This window comes from Perna viridis, chromosome 2, assembly GCF_037379345.1.
Source record: "Perna viridis isolate PV_CMFRI_1.1 ecotype Kerala chromosome 2, ASM3737934v1, whole genome shotgun sequence".
NCBI classification, from domain to species: domain Eukaryota; kingdom Metazoa; phylum Mollusca; class Bivalvia; order Mytilida; family Mytilidae; genus Perna; species Perna viridis.
Window position 1 is genome coordinate 44,709,376 of NC_142446.1, and position 18,704 is coordinate 44,728,079.

The 18,704-nt window shown below is 34.4% G+C and overlaps 1 protein-coding gene and 1 long non-coding RNA gene across 3 annotated transcripts; one reads left to right on the forward strand and one right to left on the reverse strand.

Moving 5' to 3' along the window:
* Positions 1-4,114: 4,114 nt before the first annotated feature.
* On the reverse strand, positions 4,115-17,444 carry LOC148625284 (uncharacterized). 2 transcript variants are annotated; one of them, XM_088568753.1, is made up of 4 exons: positions 17,355-17,424; positions 17,090-17,140; positions 12,806-12,849; positions 4,115-5,003 (listed from the first exon to the last, which is right to left on the reverse strand). In XM_088568753.1, the coding sequence occupies exons 3-4, from the start codon at positions 12,819-12,821 to the stop codon at positions 4,600-4,602; spliced, it is 420 nt and encodes a 139-aa protein (XP_088424879.1). In that variant the 5' UTR covers positions 12,822-12,849; positions 17,090-17,140; positions 17,355-17,424; the 3' UTR covers positions 4,115-4,599. The 2 variants fall into 2 exon arrangements, 1 of the variants encoding a protein (XP_088424879.1); XR_015919893.1 differs by lacking the exon at positions 4,115-5,003 and adding an exon at positions 10,171-10,268 and having other exon boundaries at positions 12,806-12,848; positions 17,088-17,140; positions 17,355-17,444.
* Positions 7,649-14,987, forward strand: LOC148625285 (uncharacterized). Its single transcript, XR_015919894.1, has 3 exons — positions 7,649-9,371; positions 9,997-10,135; positions 13,310-14,987. It is a non-coding gene; the product is annotated as an uncharacterized LOC148625285 (long non-coding RNA).
* Positions 17,445-18,704: the final 1,260 nt, after the last annotated feature.

Sequence of the window (18,704 nt, forward strand, 5' to 3'; positions counted from 1 at the left end):
TATTTTTACTTTTCAATGTCTTCCTTTGTAATTCTGTTAGCTATATTAGTATCACCTAGAATTTTTGTAGTAGAGTTTCACCAGAGTTACTTTTAGAAATGCTTGATGACTTATTACGATTCGTGAGTACACTGTTGTATTAATTGAACTTAAAATGAATCTGTCCCTGTCGGTCTCCTCTTCATTACACAGTTATGTATTAGGTCCAACGTTCTCTAAGAATCATTTGCCTGATAAAAAACTTAATTTCAATAGTGCAAAAATACCAACATAATGCCATCGACTAGATGAAGTTAATAGTCAGAAAAGCAGGAAACTATCTCGTCCATAAAAAATCATGCAACATGTGAAAACTAAAACGAAGAGGTTGAAAAACTTCGAAAAACTGTTAAACTGAAAGTGGTAAATCTTGTATCCGAACTAAAGCATTAAAACTACAACTATCAACAACAAAAGAGTATATAACAGTTGGAAAAAGAAAAAGAGGAAACTAAACATAAAGTTCTCCTCATGGAAGATGAAAAAATCCGCTCAACCACAAATATCAGAATGACCAACACTCTTCGGTTCAAATAATGCTTCAAGAACAAAGAATCCAGCAGCTAAAACTTGAAACCATCCGTGCCGCATGGATACTGTCGAACACCAATATTCCATGACAAATAACAGTACATATGCATTATTCCAGCAGCTGAAAAGTAGACCTAACTCATCTTAGGCAAATTACACACAAAGTTTTGCTGACTGACTCAGCTCAGAGCAATTCTTCAAGCAAAAATCCGAATCTCCGAGTTAATACAACAACAGCTAGAGGAGCACCAGAGGTTCAAAACGCACAAGCATACTCATTCACAGTTCCAATGAGCATTTTCAGAATGGTCAACTTTCCTTTTATTTGTGGCAACATCCCTTCAGCATCTGCGTATGGAGTTTTCATATCTCAACTCGTACGTTATGCCATGGCTTGCCGTAACTACGCAGACTTTGTATCGCGCTAGATTTCTTACAATTAGGCTTCTGGAACAGGGTTATGTTGCTACGAGATTGAAGTCATCACTACAGAAATTTTATGGTCGTCATCATGAACTCGTGGATCGTTACGGTGTATCCATCTGCACCATGAAAACTGATTTGTTTAACATGTCATAGTTTTCCTTCCCTCTTTCCTCTACCTCGGACTTTACTTTTTATTAGCAACGCGTCGGGTGTTTCTAGAAAAGCAGGAAACGCTTACCGTACCGGTGCTCCTGGTCCATGTTCCTAGTTTTTATTGGAGTACGAGTTGCTCATTTACTTTTGTTACTTTGTATGTATTATTTTAGTTACTTAATGTTCATGTTGTAAATGTCTGTTTTCCATGTTTGGTCTTTGTCCCTGGATTGCTTTCTTTTGATTTCCGCTAAAAACTTGGTTCCCTTGATTACTCTTTCAATGAATTTCAATGCTTTATTTGATTTATTTCACTTTTATTGTTGAAGTAAATCAAAAAACAACGTTCATCTTTGAGAAAGGAATTTGAGATTGGAAATAGGTGAATAAGATTTGTCATAAGCCACCCACTTCCTGGTAAAAGTGTAATTAATACATTGACAAAACTTAAACATCAGAGTTGCACTTCATTATCATTATTATTTTGTGAAAAGTGCCATCCCAAGTGTGTTAGATTTTCAAGTTATACAGATCTCAACGTATCTATCAATTTCAACTTAATTTCTTTAAATGTTCTAAGTATTGAGTTGAGAATTATTTTTATGCGGGCGTTTCATATCTAGGATCAAAAATGTTTATAAATCTTTAAAAGTATGGATTCTCTGCGAGAGAAAGTGGTGATAATGTTATAGCTATCATGTGCACTAATGCACCATTAGTACCCATTTTCTTTTTTCATTTTCCCCGTATTTATTTAATATTTTTGGCACAAACTGGACAAGGTTTTGCTGATTTATATTCTCAGTTTCTTTTTCATATTTATATTGCTCATTTTGATGTTTCCTCTGATAAAGTAAGAGATTTTTATACTTCATCTTTCAAAAAAACTATTTTTTTTTAAATGGTCATCTAGTCAATCAGTATATTTAACAAACAATATTTTTTATAGTTGTAATTAAGTCATATATATGACAGTTGTGAAATAATGCCTCAGGTTATATTGCAGAGATGTTATGTTTTGAAACTTTAATTAACGAAAGGGCTTATATAAAACAGCCTGTCTACATGTACCCTCAAGACCAATTGGTTGGACCTTTGTAAATTGAGAGATATTTCACAATTTAAATTGAAAAAAAAAGTTTTGTGACTGTCCTTATTAGCTTTATAGTATTAAATTTCAACGCACATTTCTTGATATATTTTGTTGAAAATCATTATGAATCGTTATGATGGAGACTTTTTTATTTGAACATCATTTTATTAACTATTTCAGTTTGTTAAAAAAAATCTATTAAAATTCACCTATTTGTTTAAAAAGAATTTCAATTGGACATAGATTTAATAAAAGATAAAAAAAAATAAAACAAAAACAAAAACAAAAAAAATATTGAGTGAAAATCCAATTCTGGCGTGACAACATAAGTGTATACTCACAACTCAGGAAGTATTTGTGGAAGTTATGATTCGGTAGAAAACGTGCTAGCCTTGCGACGACAACAACCAATGTCCGTCATTGAGGCATCTGTGAAGTGTAATTTACTACATGGAATGTGTACCTGACAGACCAATCGTCCGATTTGTAAAACAGCACCAGCGGACCGAATTTATTTCATTTAAAGTCACTTCAAAGTATAAGAGCTCCATTTATAGTTGGTATAAAAATAAAGTGGGAAGTCATATAATTGACAATCTTAGTGACACTTAATTTGCCTCTATTATACTAGATGGATCAAATGTTGAGAAATACGCCCCAAAGTCTACGTCCACTCTAGAACATTAAAAAAAATAGGAATGTGCTATGCCCTCAAAAAACATGGGTCTCAGACATTTATGAGATATTGATTAAACATTAAGGAACACATTGATTTTGTTACTTTTGACCATATATGGTCACTATGTATGTACCGTTACGTTGTATACTATAACGTAACATGTTGATAAACAATCCTTAATTTATGCACGGATGATTATAAACTACACTACTAAATCCGTTCATTGATAATGATGAGACTGTATATGATAATAGCCGCCTTAGGTGGTGGTTCTGTGAGGGAGCCCAACTATCTCTAAGAACTAATTCTTTATATTTTAATCGTCTGCTTTTTTTTTTTTTTTTTAGATTTTTCCAAAAGTATATGTGCACTTGTCGCCATAGTTCGTCAGAAAATGGAGGGATTTACAGACCTACAGTGCAGTCAGTCATAACGTTTCGAAAAGTACTTCAATCGGAATTTTCCTGCCCGCTCAGGACAAACCAAGTTAGATTTTGGACAAGTCGAAAGAAGGTTAACATGATGTAGTACAAAATTAAGCAAGTAACATATGAAATATTCTTAATTATACTTTTACATATTGTCAATTCTTTGTCGAAACACAGAGACCTGGCAAGAGTTTACGTTACTTGTCCCTCATTTGCAAACTCTTCGAGAATCTAAATTAAGGTACTATAGTAATAATCATTGGAATATAACAACTAGCGCATTGTTTAGTTAATCATGATCGGTGGTTTGTTCACTTGGTGAGATGTTGCTATCATTTGGCCTCGTCGTTAACATTTTTCCAAATTCTTTTCTCTGACACAACTAGACCAATTAGAATCAAACTTGGTATGAATATTCCTTATGGTATTTTGCATAGATCTGATTTGGTGAATTTTGATCCGTCGAAAAATATGCCTGCTGTTAATAAAAATAGTACATAGTGGGTCTGACAGAAGTTTTACGCATTAAGCTCCAAAACTCTTTTAGCAAAGTTCGGCATTGGAGTTAAAGTGTTCAGCTGGATGAGATCTGTCTGTGGTCAAAAATTTCAAAAATGCTCGATTTAGATGACATTTGGTTTTTAAGGTGAACATTACATAGAACACCACAAAGGCTTCCCATCGGCCATATCAAATTAAAAAAAAAACAAATAGCTTCCATGCAAGATGGATGTCACTCGAAAATCAAATTAAAAAAATTTCAAGGAAGCGTAGAAACTGATTTTAATTGCCCCTTTAACAATGAGGAACATCATATTACGCTGTGTTTAACTATTATATTTAGTTTTTAATGTTATTACTTTTAAAACTCATCCTCTCTGACACTATTAGACCAATTAGAACCAAACTTGTTATGAATGCTCCTTAGGGTATTCTGCAAAGAAAAGAAGTGATGTTGGGATTTTTGATTTGTCGAAAAAACAATGTTCGCCGTTACTAAAAAATAATATAGGGATCAGAAAGAAGTTTTTGTATATATCGTCAAAACTGTGAAGTTTAAATTAACAAAATTCTGACATGGAGGAAAATAGTTCAGTTTAAGGAGGTCAATAGTACACATAAAGCACATCAGACATACAGTGTTAAACACACACAAAAGCAGCAAAGTATGCAGAAAAATGGCAAAATCTGATGTGGGAAAGTCACAATATTCAATATACACATATATTTGTGTAATGTCAACTGTGATGTTATTTGTTCTTGGCCTGTTTAGCTGGTTCAAATGTCTTATATTTGTCACCTCCTGTTTCACGAACATGAACTTTCCATTCTTTTACTTCTCGCAAGTTGATATCACCTTTGTGTACATGTACATCTCGACCCATAGATTTGCTATGGTCGGTTACTTTACTTTTTGGAATTTTCATTTCAAAAGCCACATCTGTTTTGTTGACTTTGGACTTGGCTATTCCATCATAGTTGTTTTCTGCAATAGCAGATCTGCCTTTATCCGGTCCATGAGTAGTAACGTATGTTCCCACCCCTTTTACTGCATCATTTTTAGTATCAGTGGACTGTAATATTTTTTCAGATTTAATAATCTGTTTTGCTGATTCTTTATCTGTATGGTGGAAATAAGAAACGTAATCTGAATCTGTCAAAATATAAAAGTATAAATTTACACTTAAAACGTTTCACTTTATAAAAATTCATTAAAAAAAACTTGTTCATCAAACTGAAGTTTTTATGTTATGCCTACTCTTGCCTTCGATATTCAGACAACATACAAATTCTGATTGCAACACACTAGTTTGAACATAAATAACCTGGCTTTATTTACTTAACACGGTTTCAGGCATTTTACCATCATACAGATATTCAATATTGATTTTGACAACTTCTTTTATAATTGAAAAAGAAAACATCTTGGTTAGCGGGTATCTAAGAGAAAGGAGAGTTACTACATTTTCTATAATTTTTAAGTTGCTTATGATAACTTTTAGTCAAAGACAAATAAGTGATTAAGTCGTTAAGCCAAAGCAGTCATAACAATATGTACATTGAGTCAATTGACAAAGAAGTGATTAAGTCGTTAAGCCAAAGCAGTCATAACAATATGTACATTGAGTCAATTGACAAAGAAGTGATTAAGTCGTTAAGCCAAAGCAGTCATAACAATATGTACATTGAGTCAAAGACAAAGAAGTGATTAAGTCGTTAAGCCAAAGCAGTCATAACAATATGTACATTGAGTCAAAGACAAAGAAGTGATTAACTCGTTAAGCCAAAGCAGTCATAACAATATGTACATTGAGTCAAAGACAAAAAAGTGATTAAGTCGTTCAGCCAAAGCAGTCATAACAATATGTACATTGAGTCAATTGACTAAGAAGTGATTAAGTCGTTAAGCCAAAGCAGTCATAACAATATGTACATTGAGTCAAAGACAAAGACGTGATTAAGTCGTTAAGCCAAAGCAGTCATAACAATATGTACATTGAGTCAAAGACAAAGAAGTGATTAAGTCGTTAAACCAAAGCAGTCATAACAATATGTACATTGAGTCAAAGACAAAGAAGCAGAGACAGCAGCTTCTTCAAAAAGAGTCATAGCATTAGAAAGTAAATTGGAAAAGTGGACTGAATACTTTTAAGAAACATTAAATATTGTTGATGACAGACAAAACAGAGGCCTGGAGAAAAATCCTCTGAAACCACAGGTTCTATTTAAAAAAAATAATAGGGTTATTTATTTCAATATACTTGCTCTGCAAATTATCTACTTCTTTGTCCTTTTTTCTCTGAGAGTTCAGTGGGTACAAAGATGCGGCTGTTCAAAATTGACATTGAAACCTTATGCAGAAACACATTTTGAATATATCTTTTCTAATACCGAACATGTAGTAACTAAACTTGGTAGGACTGATAAAAGGATGGGCTTCAACTTTAAAATTCTGTGGTTCTGCTTGATTTAACTAGATGGATATCTAAGCTAGTGATTTGCTTTCTGGAAACTATCAAGTTTTTTTGTTGCCCAGGTGTCTCAGTTAAAACAAAGTTGCCATTGAAACCCTATGGGGGAACACATTTGGCCTATATCGCTGCTGATTCGCTATCAAGGGAAATCAAGGGAATCGGGGTTTAAACGGTAATATAAAAGGTCATAATCAAATGAAAATAATCACACAAGAAAAAATATGAAATACCCAAAATGACACACACGAAGTAACATAAGTAAATGAGCAACCCGGATCCACTGAAACTGGAAATATGGCCCAGGTGCACCTGTAGGATAAGTGTCCACTTCCTTCTAGAAGCACCCAATCACCCAGAGGCTCATAAAATGTCACGTCCTGGGTACCCAAAGGAGAAAAGGAAGACTATGACACGGTGAACAAATCGGTACTCATGGTGATGATACCATAACGAGCCAAGAGTTCATGATGAAAACCATAACCTTTTTGTAGTGATAACTTGAAGCACCATGCCTCTGTTTCAGAAGGTTGTAAGAAATCAAGCGCGGTAAAGAAAGTTTTCTTAGTTTCGGCAAGTTCTGGCATAATTAATTAGCCGTGATATGAAAACTACATATGCAAATGCTGAAGGGATGTTGCCACAAAGAAACGGAAATTCGACACTACGGGAAGTCATCGCTATTGACATTTAGTTTGGTCATAGAATTTTCCTTTCCACCGATCTCTAAACGTAGGTCTAGATATGAGTGACTTCATAGTGTTTATAGTCTTCTTTATCTCAAGCTCTTTTTGAGTAAATACGATGTATAAAATCCTTCTTTTGGATAAGATTAGCGATAAAGTCAACCTCATGAGAGTGAAGTAATTGGTCAGCGGGTAATAGAGGACGATTTGTTTCCATTTGAATGCCGACCGGCTGCTGAAAGACACCGTCTATAGTACTGAACAAAAAAGCTTCAAGCCTTTTGACAACTTCTTCGGGATATGTAGAAAATGATTTGAAATCGTGTTCTTACAAAATATGGAAAATCTAAACCAAATATAATGTATTTGTCTCGACGGGTTCCATTTTTCTTTTACATTTTTCGATGTACCATGCTTTTGAGTCGAGATTATATAATTGAATATGGAAAAAAGGTGGTAAAAAGAGTTGATAAATCATAAACTCTCGATGCAATAATTTTCCGAGAAGAATCTAACATTTTGGATTAACAGATGTCCTTTTAATTTTTTGAGATCCACATTTAACTAATACCATTAAAGAGATACCAAGTGTCGTTATACGACTTAAGACCTTCTTTGGCAGTCCTAAGTATTTTGACAGTTTCAAAAGAGGTTTGGCAATAATTTTGCAGATCAAGCTATGAAGAGTTTTGGAATCCAATAAATGGATAAAAGATCAAATCATTCTTTTGTAGACAGCTCAACAGGTAAAAAGTTATATCTAATATTTGTCAAATTAATCAATGACAGGAAGTACGCATTTATGTGCAAAGGGAAATAAAGGGAACCAAGATTCGAGCGGTAATCAAAAGAATACATTCCAGGGATAAAGACTTGACAGGGAAAAAGACGTATCAACAAAGAACATAAAACCAAAATAACACGTACAAAGAAAAATATAACACAGAGTCAGAGCCGTCCACATAATAAAGGGAAGAAAATTGAAAGTTTAAACATGTTGGACTTGTCCAATATCTCCTTTAGAGTATACTATTCAAAGTGTAAATAACATTGGTTCACTAAACGCTTTTTGAGACAGTAGGTTTTACATGCTGAAAATATATTAGAAATTATCTCAAATTTCGCCTCGATGAATGTGAAAAAAGGGCAAATACATGCACTTGTCAGATGCCACAATACCTTGAACAAACCTATATAAATCTGTTCAGTTGCATTGCAAGGTTACATACAATCACTCAGACATTGTTACTTTTAAGTTGTCCTGAACCGTTAAGCCATTAAAATCGAAAGCATTTTCAAGATTTCCCTGTGATGACTTGAGTTAAAGTATATTGATCTCTATGGTATTTTACCACAACGTTTCAAACTATAGAAGGAAGACTGACTGGTTGATTAAAAGAGTTATAAACATAACCACTTTAGACAAATAGCGATAAGAAATGTCTCAAGTTTACATTATTTGTTTATTCGTAAACTTCATCGACTTCACGAAGGCGTTCGACGGTATACAGCGTTTAGCACTATGGAAATTCCCCAGTCACTATTGCAATCCTGACAAGCTAACTATCACCAGAATGTTATATGTTGACTTTAATTCCAAAGTTATATGCGGAACGACTTTAACAGACCTGGATTTTGCGGATATCAATGCCCTTTTATCTCATCTCCATCGATACACTTGATAAAAACAGATGATATGAACATTATAACAAATAGATTGGTCTGAACATCAACACCAATAAAACGTAGGTTATGAAGATTAATGTAACATCTGAAGAAGCCGTAAACTTAGTCTCGGCTGGCATTGAGAAAGTAAACGACTTTGTCTACCTCGGCATTATTGCGCAAGATAGCAATTGGGAAAAAGATAACTAAGCAAGTAATGCTAAATAACAACTGGACGTCCACCACGATCAGTATAAAAACCAAAATTGATATATTTAAAAGCAATGTGTTGGGATTAATGCAATGTGGGACTGAATGGTGAAAGACAACAACAGCCACCATAAACAAGCTTCCTGTGTTTCATGTGTTTCAGACTACATGTCTCGGCACAATTGTGCGTGATTTTTGGCGACAAACTGTATCAAATGTTGATATATACACGTAATCAAAAGAAAGAAATATAAATGGATCGGACATGTCTGTACGAAGCGCCCAGATTCCATCCCAAAAGGGTTGCAATAAGATTGACGCCACCAGGGAAGAGAAAACGAGGCAGACCAAGAGAAACATGGCGGATAGGAGCTTAGAGACAAAGGCTGGACATGGAGACCAGTGCAACATTGGTCCCAGGACAGGCAACATTTGAAGACTCTGGTTCTGGTGATGGCCTTATGCGCGTTTCAGCATGAAGAGAATCAGGTAGGTAATTCGTTATGATTAATCTAAAATTTTGAAGTTCTTAATCCAGAAATTGCTTCGACATTAAACAATTAATCACAACTGTAAATTCAGGGATGGTCAAGTTTGAATGTTGTTTTTTTAAATTCCCGGTTTTATAAGAATGAAAGAATAATTAAGGGAACCAAGATTCTAGCGAATATAAAAAGAATGTAATCCAGTGATTAGACATTGGAAACAGACATTTACAACAAATAAAATATAAGTACAAAGTAACAAAAATAAATGAGCAACTCGGGCACCACTAGATACTGGGAGCATTGTCCCGGTGCACCGGTACGGTACGATAAGCGTTCTCTGCTTTTTTAGAAACACCCGCCAAGTAGCACATAAAAAGTCAGGTCTGAGGAAGACGAAAGAGGAAAGGAAAACTATTACACGTTGAACAAATCAGTTTTCATGGTGCAGGTGGATACACCGTAACGAACCACATGTTCATGATGACGACCATAAAATTTCTGTAGTGATGACTACAATCTCATTTTGAAAAACAAACATCTTCTGTATATTTGGAAGATGATTTGGAATTATTCTTTTAACAAAGTATGAGGAATCTTTACCAAGAAGTATATATATTTGTATCTAGGTGTACCATCTGTTTTGGAGAAACAACGATGTTTAATGTTTTTAAGTCGGGATTTTAACTGAGTATGGGGAATAGAAGTATACAGTGTTGAAGAGATGTCGCCACAGATGAAAGGAAAGTTGACAATACAGAATGAAAGGTCAGTTTAGTTTGGTCAATAGTTTTCCTTTACCATCGATCTCCAAGTATGGGTAAAGATATGAAACTAACTTCACAGTGTCTGTGGTATCTTGTATCTCAAGTTGTTTGGCAGATGTGATGTATCCCTGAAACTAGCATATTTTAACTGTAATACGTAAATTATATAGCGGAAACTTATATTAAAGGATCTAGCTAAAAGATGTCACCGCTTTTGGAGTCAGCCTCATAAGAGTGTAGGAACAGGTGAGGAAGTAGAGGAGTACAATGTTTTTCCTTTGGATTGCCAACTATTTGTTGAAAAAAGTGTCAACTACATTAGACAAATATGTTGTCCATAAAAAATACAGCATTTTGAAAACGCCCTCGTTATATTTTGAAGATGACTTGGAATTTGTTTTTAGATATGAGGAATCGCTATAATTTGTATCTAAGTTTACCGTCCTTTTGGAGTAACAATACTGTATAATGTTTTTTTGAGTCGGGGCAACAAGTGTCGTGGTAGGACTGGAGACGCTTTTTGACAGTTGTATAGAAGTATAGAAGTTAAAAGTTTTGAAAGAGGTTTGGTCGTACACTTTGTAGATCCAGCTATGTATTGTTGTTTGTATGGATTCTTGTGGAGTTTAGGACACCAATACATAGACGGTGGATCACAATCATCATCTTTGGTAGGGAGACCAAAGAGGATAGCAAATATTTATTATTTTTGGATTTTTTCTTTTTTGACAGCAGTGGTAGCAATATAGGTCTTATTACTATTGCCATTTGTGTTTAAAGAGTCCCTAGATTGTCCATTGTAATATTTTTAAACGTTAAAATCAAAACAAAAATTAATATATTTCTTAAGCACATTTCAACAAAATGATTCAAAGGGCGTAGCTCGAACAGTTGTGACACACCATTTAAGTTGTTTGCGATTAAGTATTTGACACATGAAAGTTATTTGACCAGACCTACAGTTGCATCTTTTTGGCCCTCTAGTCCTAATTAGCTAACAAAAAAATCTATCAAAAGCCTTCATTTGGTGTATGAAACCTTTGGTACAATTAAAAGAAGATCCATTCACTTTCTAAAGTAATTTTTTGTTTCTGGCCCTTTTTTTGGCCCTTCATTCCTTGTCAGATCAAGGCATAACCCCCAAAATTAATTATTGCAACCCCTTTGCATTACTACAATTTCAAGGAGATCCTTCACTAAGGGTCAAGATATGTTCATATCATGACGCTAAAACTTGTTCTGACCCCTGAAGTATAAACAGTTCAAGTTATAATCCCCAAAATTAATCCCAGCCTTCCATTTGTGGTATGACACCATAAGGTACAGTTTGAAACAGGTCTCTCCATATTTACTCAAATTATTGTCCGGACATTACGAAAATGTTTTTTTCGTATGACACCTAGTGGTACATTTTCATAAAGTTCTTTACACTTATACTCAAGTAGTTGTCCTGACATAAAATGTCTACGGGAGACGACGACGACGTCAACGCAATACCATTATACGACCGCAATTTTTTTCGCGGTCGTATTTAATTCGTTATAGTTTTATCGTATTTTACTTCATGTCATTTTTTGCAAAATGAGAATACATATACATATTGAATTTCTTCATTTGTTCATCCAGTTGGCTTATTAGTTCGGAACATAGAGTTACCAATGTTTTGTCAAGCGTTTTTCACTGATTTGAAGGGACCAAATAGAGCCTTCAATGGCGAGAAATCTATTTAATTAATGAAAGGCGTATAAAAATACAAAAAGTTCATGGTTGGGTTAGGAAAAAGGAGTGGTGCACGGTGAAATCAACCCCGACCTTTCTTTTGTGGTATGTGACCTTGTAGTTTCTGGCCCCTATATGGTACTATATCCTTACTTGGCTCTACTCACAACCACAAATATTTTTCCAGTCCTCCTTTTGTGGTTTGACACATTGTAGTAAAATTTATATATGATCCATCCACCCTTACTCAAGTAAACGCTTGTTTCATGCCCATTTTTTTGGCCCCTTATTCCAAAGTGGTTAAAGTCTTAACTCCCAAAATCAATCTCAGTCTTCTTTTGGTAATGTAGCATCTTGTTAGACAATATCAAAGATATCACTTCATTAATAGTCAAATACGTTAATGTCTGGACATTAGGAAAATGCATGGACACCTTTTTGGCCCATAATTTCTAAAATGATCAAATCTTCATCCCTTAAATCCATTCCCGTCTGACTCTTGCGGTGTAGAATATTATGAAACACTATCATGTACATTCCTATTCTGTAACTGGAGTTATATAATGTACAAAATATACAAAATGCTATGGTCCCTAATTCTAAAACATTTTGGGACATAACCCCAAAAATCAAAACTGTCCTTCATTTGGTTGTTAAAACCTAATTTGTTATAACATTTTATAAAGATCAATTAACTATTGTTATCGCACGAAAACAATAACGACGACAGCACAATACCATTGTACGATCGCAAAATTTGTGCAGTAGTATAAAAAACTTTTAACCAATATTTGTTTGTTATCATTGGTAATTAGGGGCAGCAAATATTAACGACGGTGTCACGTAGTTATTGTCAACCTTACAAATTACCGCAATATTAAGATATGGATTCAACATATCGAGATAATAAGTTGTTAAGACAGATGTTAACAAGCAGTACTGATTGACTTACCTGATTTATCTGCCATTGTACAGATGCTCTTTATGGATTAAACCTGTAGTAAGGAAATAATTATAATAATACATGGTATGCAATAAAGAGTAATAAAAATAAGACAGTTCTGATCACATTGTCGAATCCGATATGTTCAGATTAATATGTTTTATTAGTGTCAGGGTGTTACTTTTTGTATCTACACCCGTTTTTATTCTTGTCTCTCCTATGTCATTTCCGAATTAGAATTAAATTTCCAACCTCCCGCAAGTAAAACGTAACACAAAAAGCGCAGAACACAACGGTAACATGCACTTGCAATTTAAGTTTACAGATTACAGAATGTTGATAGGTATGCTGTACACATGTTTCATGACATACTCTCTCATCAACAACATTATAATCAAATACCAAGGAAGGTCTAACTTAAAAAAAACCAATTGCATCCATAACTGACAAATTCTTTAAAGTGCAATATATGGAATGAAGTTTTAGTAATTTTTTAATCTTGTAAATTTTCAGAGTTCAATTATCATCAGTGAGATAAATCATGTCAGGGACGTTTGGTTACTGGTCATGTAAATACACTCGGGGACACTCGGGGACCATTGGCTCTCCAGCATTTGCATCAACTGATTGGTTGCGAAATACAGCATGACCAATACATGCATGAACCTGTGTCACATTCATTTATATAAGTAAGCGCATAAGTCTTTTCAAGATGTTTATTAACACTTAGCAAGTAAAAATGTATAGTGTTTTCAGTGTAAATTACAAATTTCCTAAAGTATTGTATTGATGATTGAACATACTGCTGACAAAAAATGGATAAGTTCAACAATCTAAAATGTAAAAGGACATTTATGAAATTTCTCAATAGAAGGAGGTTTTTCAATTGATTAACTTTATCATAAAAACGTGTCCCACCGAATACCTGAATTGTAAGTGGCATTTAAACTGGAATATATGATTTCAGAGGATTTAATTTAGGAAATGAAAGGAACTAGTTTCCCCATCTTCTAAGTAATATAGTATATGTAACCAACAGATTTTTATTAAAAAAATATATAATCACAGCATAATTCCAACCAAGCGAAACTTTCGTGACCAAATGCACGATATGACAATTTATACATAACCATAGATTGTACTTGTATTATTGTATTTGAATTATTATGAGAATTTTCTCTAAAGATCAAAACAAAGTTTGTTCTCGTGTCCCTCGTGTCCAGTCAGTCCCAGGCTGTCGACCAGTCCCCAGCATTGATTATCTATTTATTCATATATCTCATCTGTATTTAAAATTCATATATTCTGTTAATTCTGATTGTTATGGGCTTATTTCCCCGAATTATAAGCTATAGTATGTTCTTTTCCATCCCGTTATTATATTTTTCTCCTCGATGTCAACCATGTTTGCATTTTGCAGTGGAAGTAATTAGGAGAATATAGGCTTTGGTAAGGATGGAAAGATCTCTTAATCAATCATGTCGTTAAAAGGTCCATACGTATAAACCAATGATATAAGCCGAATCTCCACATTCCTTAAAGTGGGCCTAGAATTCCAAAATGTGGAGCAATTATATATAAACTGTGGGCCAGCGAATAAGTACGTACTAGCACGGTTACACTACGTTATTGCTAAGGATAGAGTACGTAGTTCTACGAACGTACAACGGAAAGGTATAACCCCATTACGTTGAATGACGGATTGGTAAGGGTCAGCAAGGTTTCCCAAGGATTTTTACGTTTTACTATGTGTGTATTACATTGCATCCCGACAAAATACGGATTATAACGGTCCAGTGTAAGCTCAATGGAGCACTGTCATAAGAATATGACAACACTGGCAGGCATCAAACTGCCACTAAACTGACATCAAATTGACACCAGAAAGTTGTGTAAATACCATGCACATGCAGTATCAAAGATAAATATTTGTTTTGTCTTAGATACAGTAGATCATCAATCCTAAGTGAACCATCAGTAACTCACATTTCAATTAATTGGCTTGTTCTTGATGTTTATATGACTCAAAATGCAAGAACTATGACTAAGCTCCTTGGTGACACATGTAGGGAGGACCGGAGGCAATGGAGATGATGGTGGACTAGGGACTGGCTTCTCCGAAGACTTATCCATGGGCAGTATGAGGCCCTAATGGATGAACGTAGATTAGAAAATCCGGCAGCATTTAAGAAAGTTGTGAGGGTAGACCCACAAATGTTTTAGGAACTTCTTCATGTCATTGGTCCTAGGATTACTAAGAAGAACACCTGGTATAGGCAATCCATCGATCCTGGCGATAACATTGAGATATTTGGCTTGAGAGGACAGTTACCGATTATTGATTTTCGGGTTGCTTACAACAAGTGGTATTGTTCGAGATATTTGCGAGGCTATAGTTTCAGTATATGCCGAGGACGTTATCCAGACCCCTACTGAGACTGAACAATGGCAGGCTATGGCTGAGCATTTTCTGGATGACAAACATGTAGCCATACGGTGTCTTCCGAAGGGAGGTTCCCTTTACAACAACTACAAAGGATATCATTCATAAGTTTTGATGGCTCTCGTCGACGCCGATTACAAATTTCGATGGGTGAATATTGGTGCACAAGGTGGGTGCTCTGACGTTCAGTCCTGTAATCAATGTGGTTTGAAGAAAGCTATTGAAAGGGGATTAATTGTCATGCCAGCTGCATCAGCTCTGCCAGGTAATGAAAACAAAGGGATATTTAATCATTGCAGAAGAGGCCTTTGGCATAAAGACATGGCTTATGAAGTCTTTCTCCAGGCGGGGTCTGAACTATCGTTTATCTTGGACAAGAAGAGTAGTAGAAAATGCCTTTAGTATTCTAGCAAATAGATTCAAATATTTGCTGTCTGCTGTAAGTCATGAACCAAGAGCCAGATACAGTTCATGCAATTGCCCTAGCCTGTGTTTGCCTTCACAACGTTATGAGGGCGAGATATCCTGGTGATCAGAACCCTCTTATGGATCAGGAAGACATTGATCACTAAGTCATACATGAAGCCTGGAGAGATGGTCTCAACATGGACGATGTGTAGATGTCCAGGGTGGCGGTAACCTGGATACATTCGACGCAAAACAACAGATTTTTCCTCAAGCATTACATAAATTCTCCTGTGGGATCTGTGCCATGGCAAGATAGGACGATATGAAGATTCCGTATTTAATCGTATCAGACCGTGGTTTTCCGTAGTAAACCTTACCTATACCGTAGCAACACGTTGTTTCACAGTAGCGAATACGTCCTGGCATGGGCTAACATATATAGACAAAGTACTATCTCTGAATAGATATATTATTAAAGTTTACATATATGTATAACTACATCTGACAATAAAAAGTGAAAATGAAATTTAAGAGACAACTGATTCACTTTCGTTTGCTTCGTAGACCTTAAGTTATATACAGATGAAATAGAACGATTGAAATTGAAACTTTATGACAAACGTGATGACGTTGATTTAAGAAATAAATCACGGCTTCTCCATTTCATGATTGTTTTACCACGAGCTGACATGTGCAGGGGAGCTATATTGTTGCAGCTAGACACTTATAGAATTTTACTCATTTGTAAGGTAATATGAGTTGCAAGCGGGGCTAGACATGCTTACACTAAATGAGGACCTGCTGTAACTCCCATTTTTTTTTGGTGTAAGTTCATATTGCTAGGGTTTTTGTTTTTTGAGGTCTCGTTTTCCATACCGTATATTTCTAAATGTATTTTATTTCAATCTGATAAAAACTAGATCTTTCAATTTTTTCATTCAATTACTGCATGTAAGATTTGACAATACTCCACTATATCTTCTTTTCTGATGACCTTTCTGATCAGCCGATCAGATTCCATTTTGCATGAATTTGAAAACACTATCCAATGAATTATATTATCAAATTTGATGAATTTAATATAATTACACAGACAATAAATGGTATCAATAAAATAATCGAACTGATAAAATCTCCGCAGTTGTTAAAATGAATAATCAAAAGTTTAGTCCGTTGAACAAAACACAATATCAGTGTAAAAACCGGAAAGTTGGAAATCATCGTTATTTTGTTGACTGGGTACAGGCGTTTCAAAATAAATAAAAGGTTGATTAAACCAGCTTTCAGAGCACGCCACATCTCCCTCTTCTATTACGATTAATTATTGTCGGTATATTTCAACACCAAAAGGCAGCATTAAATTGCCACCAGCCACAATCGGGAGAGACAGTGGTGCATCGAAAATTAAGTGTAGTTTGCAAAATAATATGAAAAACTCACCAAAAAAAGGTAGATGAATGTAATAAGGTTCCTTTTCAGTCGACAAAATGTGACTGTAACAGAAAATAATAAGTCGATTAATCAGTTTTAGAAAACGTCTCTGATATATAAAATTAATTTCAAATACATGCATATCTTAGTTTTTTTTTTTTGGATATTGATAATTAAATTTACTTGATTGACTAAGGCACACAAAAAAAAAAAAAAAAAAAAAAAAAAAAAAAAAAAAAAAAAAAAAAAAAAAAAAAAAAAAAAAAACATACGTACCAAATGAATACCTTACTCAAACTAGCAGTGACAACGTATGATTTCAGAGGATCTTTTTTAAGAAAAGAAAGTAGTATTTTCCCATATCTAAAAATAGGAATCATGTAACCAATAGATAATTTTATATAAGCAATCGATGCATGTTTTTTTTATTAAAAGATACGTTATATTTGTATTTAAAAATAAAGTTGATCATGTTATTAACAGATATACAACTAATTGCGGTGGTTTCCAACTTTTTGGGTTTTTACATGATATTGCCATTTGTTATATAAACTTTCGTTTCTGACTATTTCTTCTCACTAGTGCCTATAGTTTGGTAATTTTGATACTATTCTTTATTTAGCCAGATATGAAAAGGGATGGAAACGAAAGGCCTTGCTATGTTAGTCCTATACCAATCCGTTCATAAAGTGAAGGCTAACCATTCCCCAACGTTCATCTTTAATTTTCTATTTTTTCCGATATCTATTAATATTCTTCCATGTGCTCATAGACGATTTGATTGGATTACTTTTCATTGTATTCTTCAAATCAGTATTTACAAAGAAAACTGACATGCTGGAAATAGATAAGGATCATGTGCCACCTTTAATAGAAAAGAAACTAGACTAATACAATATTTTTAAAATCACCTTTACCTTATGGAATTCACCCTCATGTAATGAAGAATATTTGCACAGATACTTGTACAATCATATTCCAAACATATATTGACACAGTAATACTACCGAACGGCTGGAAATTTTCTCATATTACTATGGTATCATAGACCATATGAAGCATATTCATCTATTTGATAAAAAGCAGTTTGGACTTATAAATGGTTATTCCACAGTAATTCAACTTTTCAGGTCTAAGATAAATGGACCGAAATATAAGAAAAAGGCAAGTGTAATAACGTAATTTACTGTGACTTCATGAAATCTTTTGATGAAGTTCCGCACTTGAGAACCACATAAACTTTAGTAATACCAAATTTCTCGAAAATTTATCACAGACATTCCTACTTGGCAGAAAACAACGGATCATTGTAACTGGAGAAAGTGACAACGAGTGGATATTTAAATATTTATATTACTACATATAGCGCTGGTCAGACCACACCTCGAGTATGCGAATCAAGTATGGTGTCCGCATTTTGAAAAACCCACATAGATGCATTTTAAAATGTACCGGGAAGAGCAAAAAAAAAAAAACAGGTGCCGAGACTTTAGAACTTATTATACAAAGAAAGATTGCGAAAGCTAAAATTAACCTCCTTATCCTACACCCGATCTAGAGCGCACAAGAACTGAATAGGGAAGTACGACAAAGACATGTCCAACTTCATTCAACCCGGTACCGATA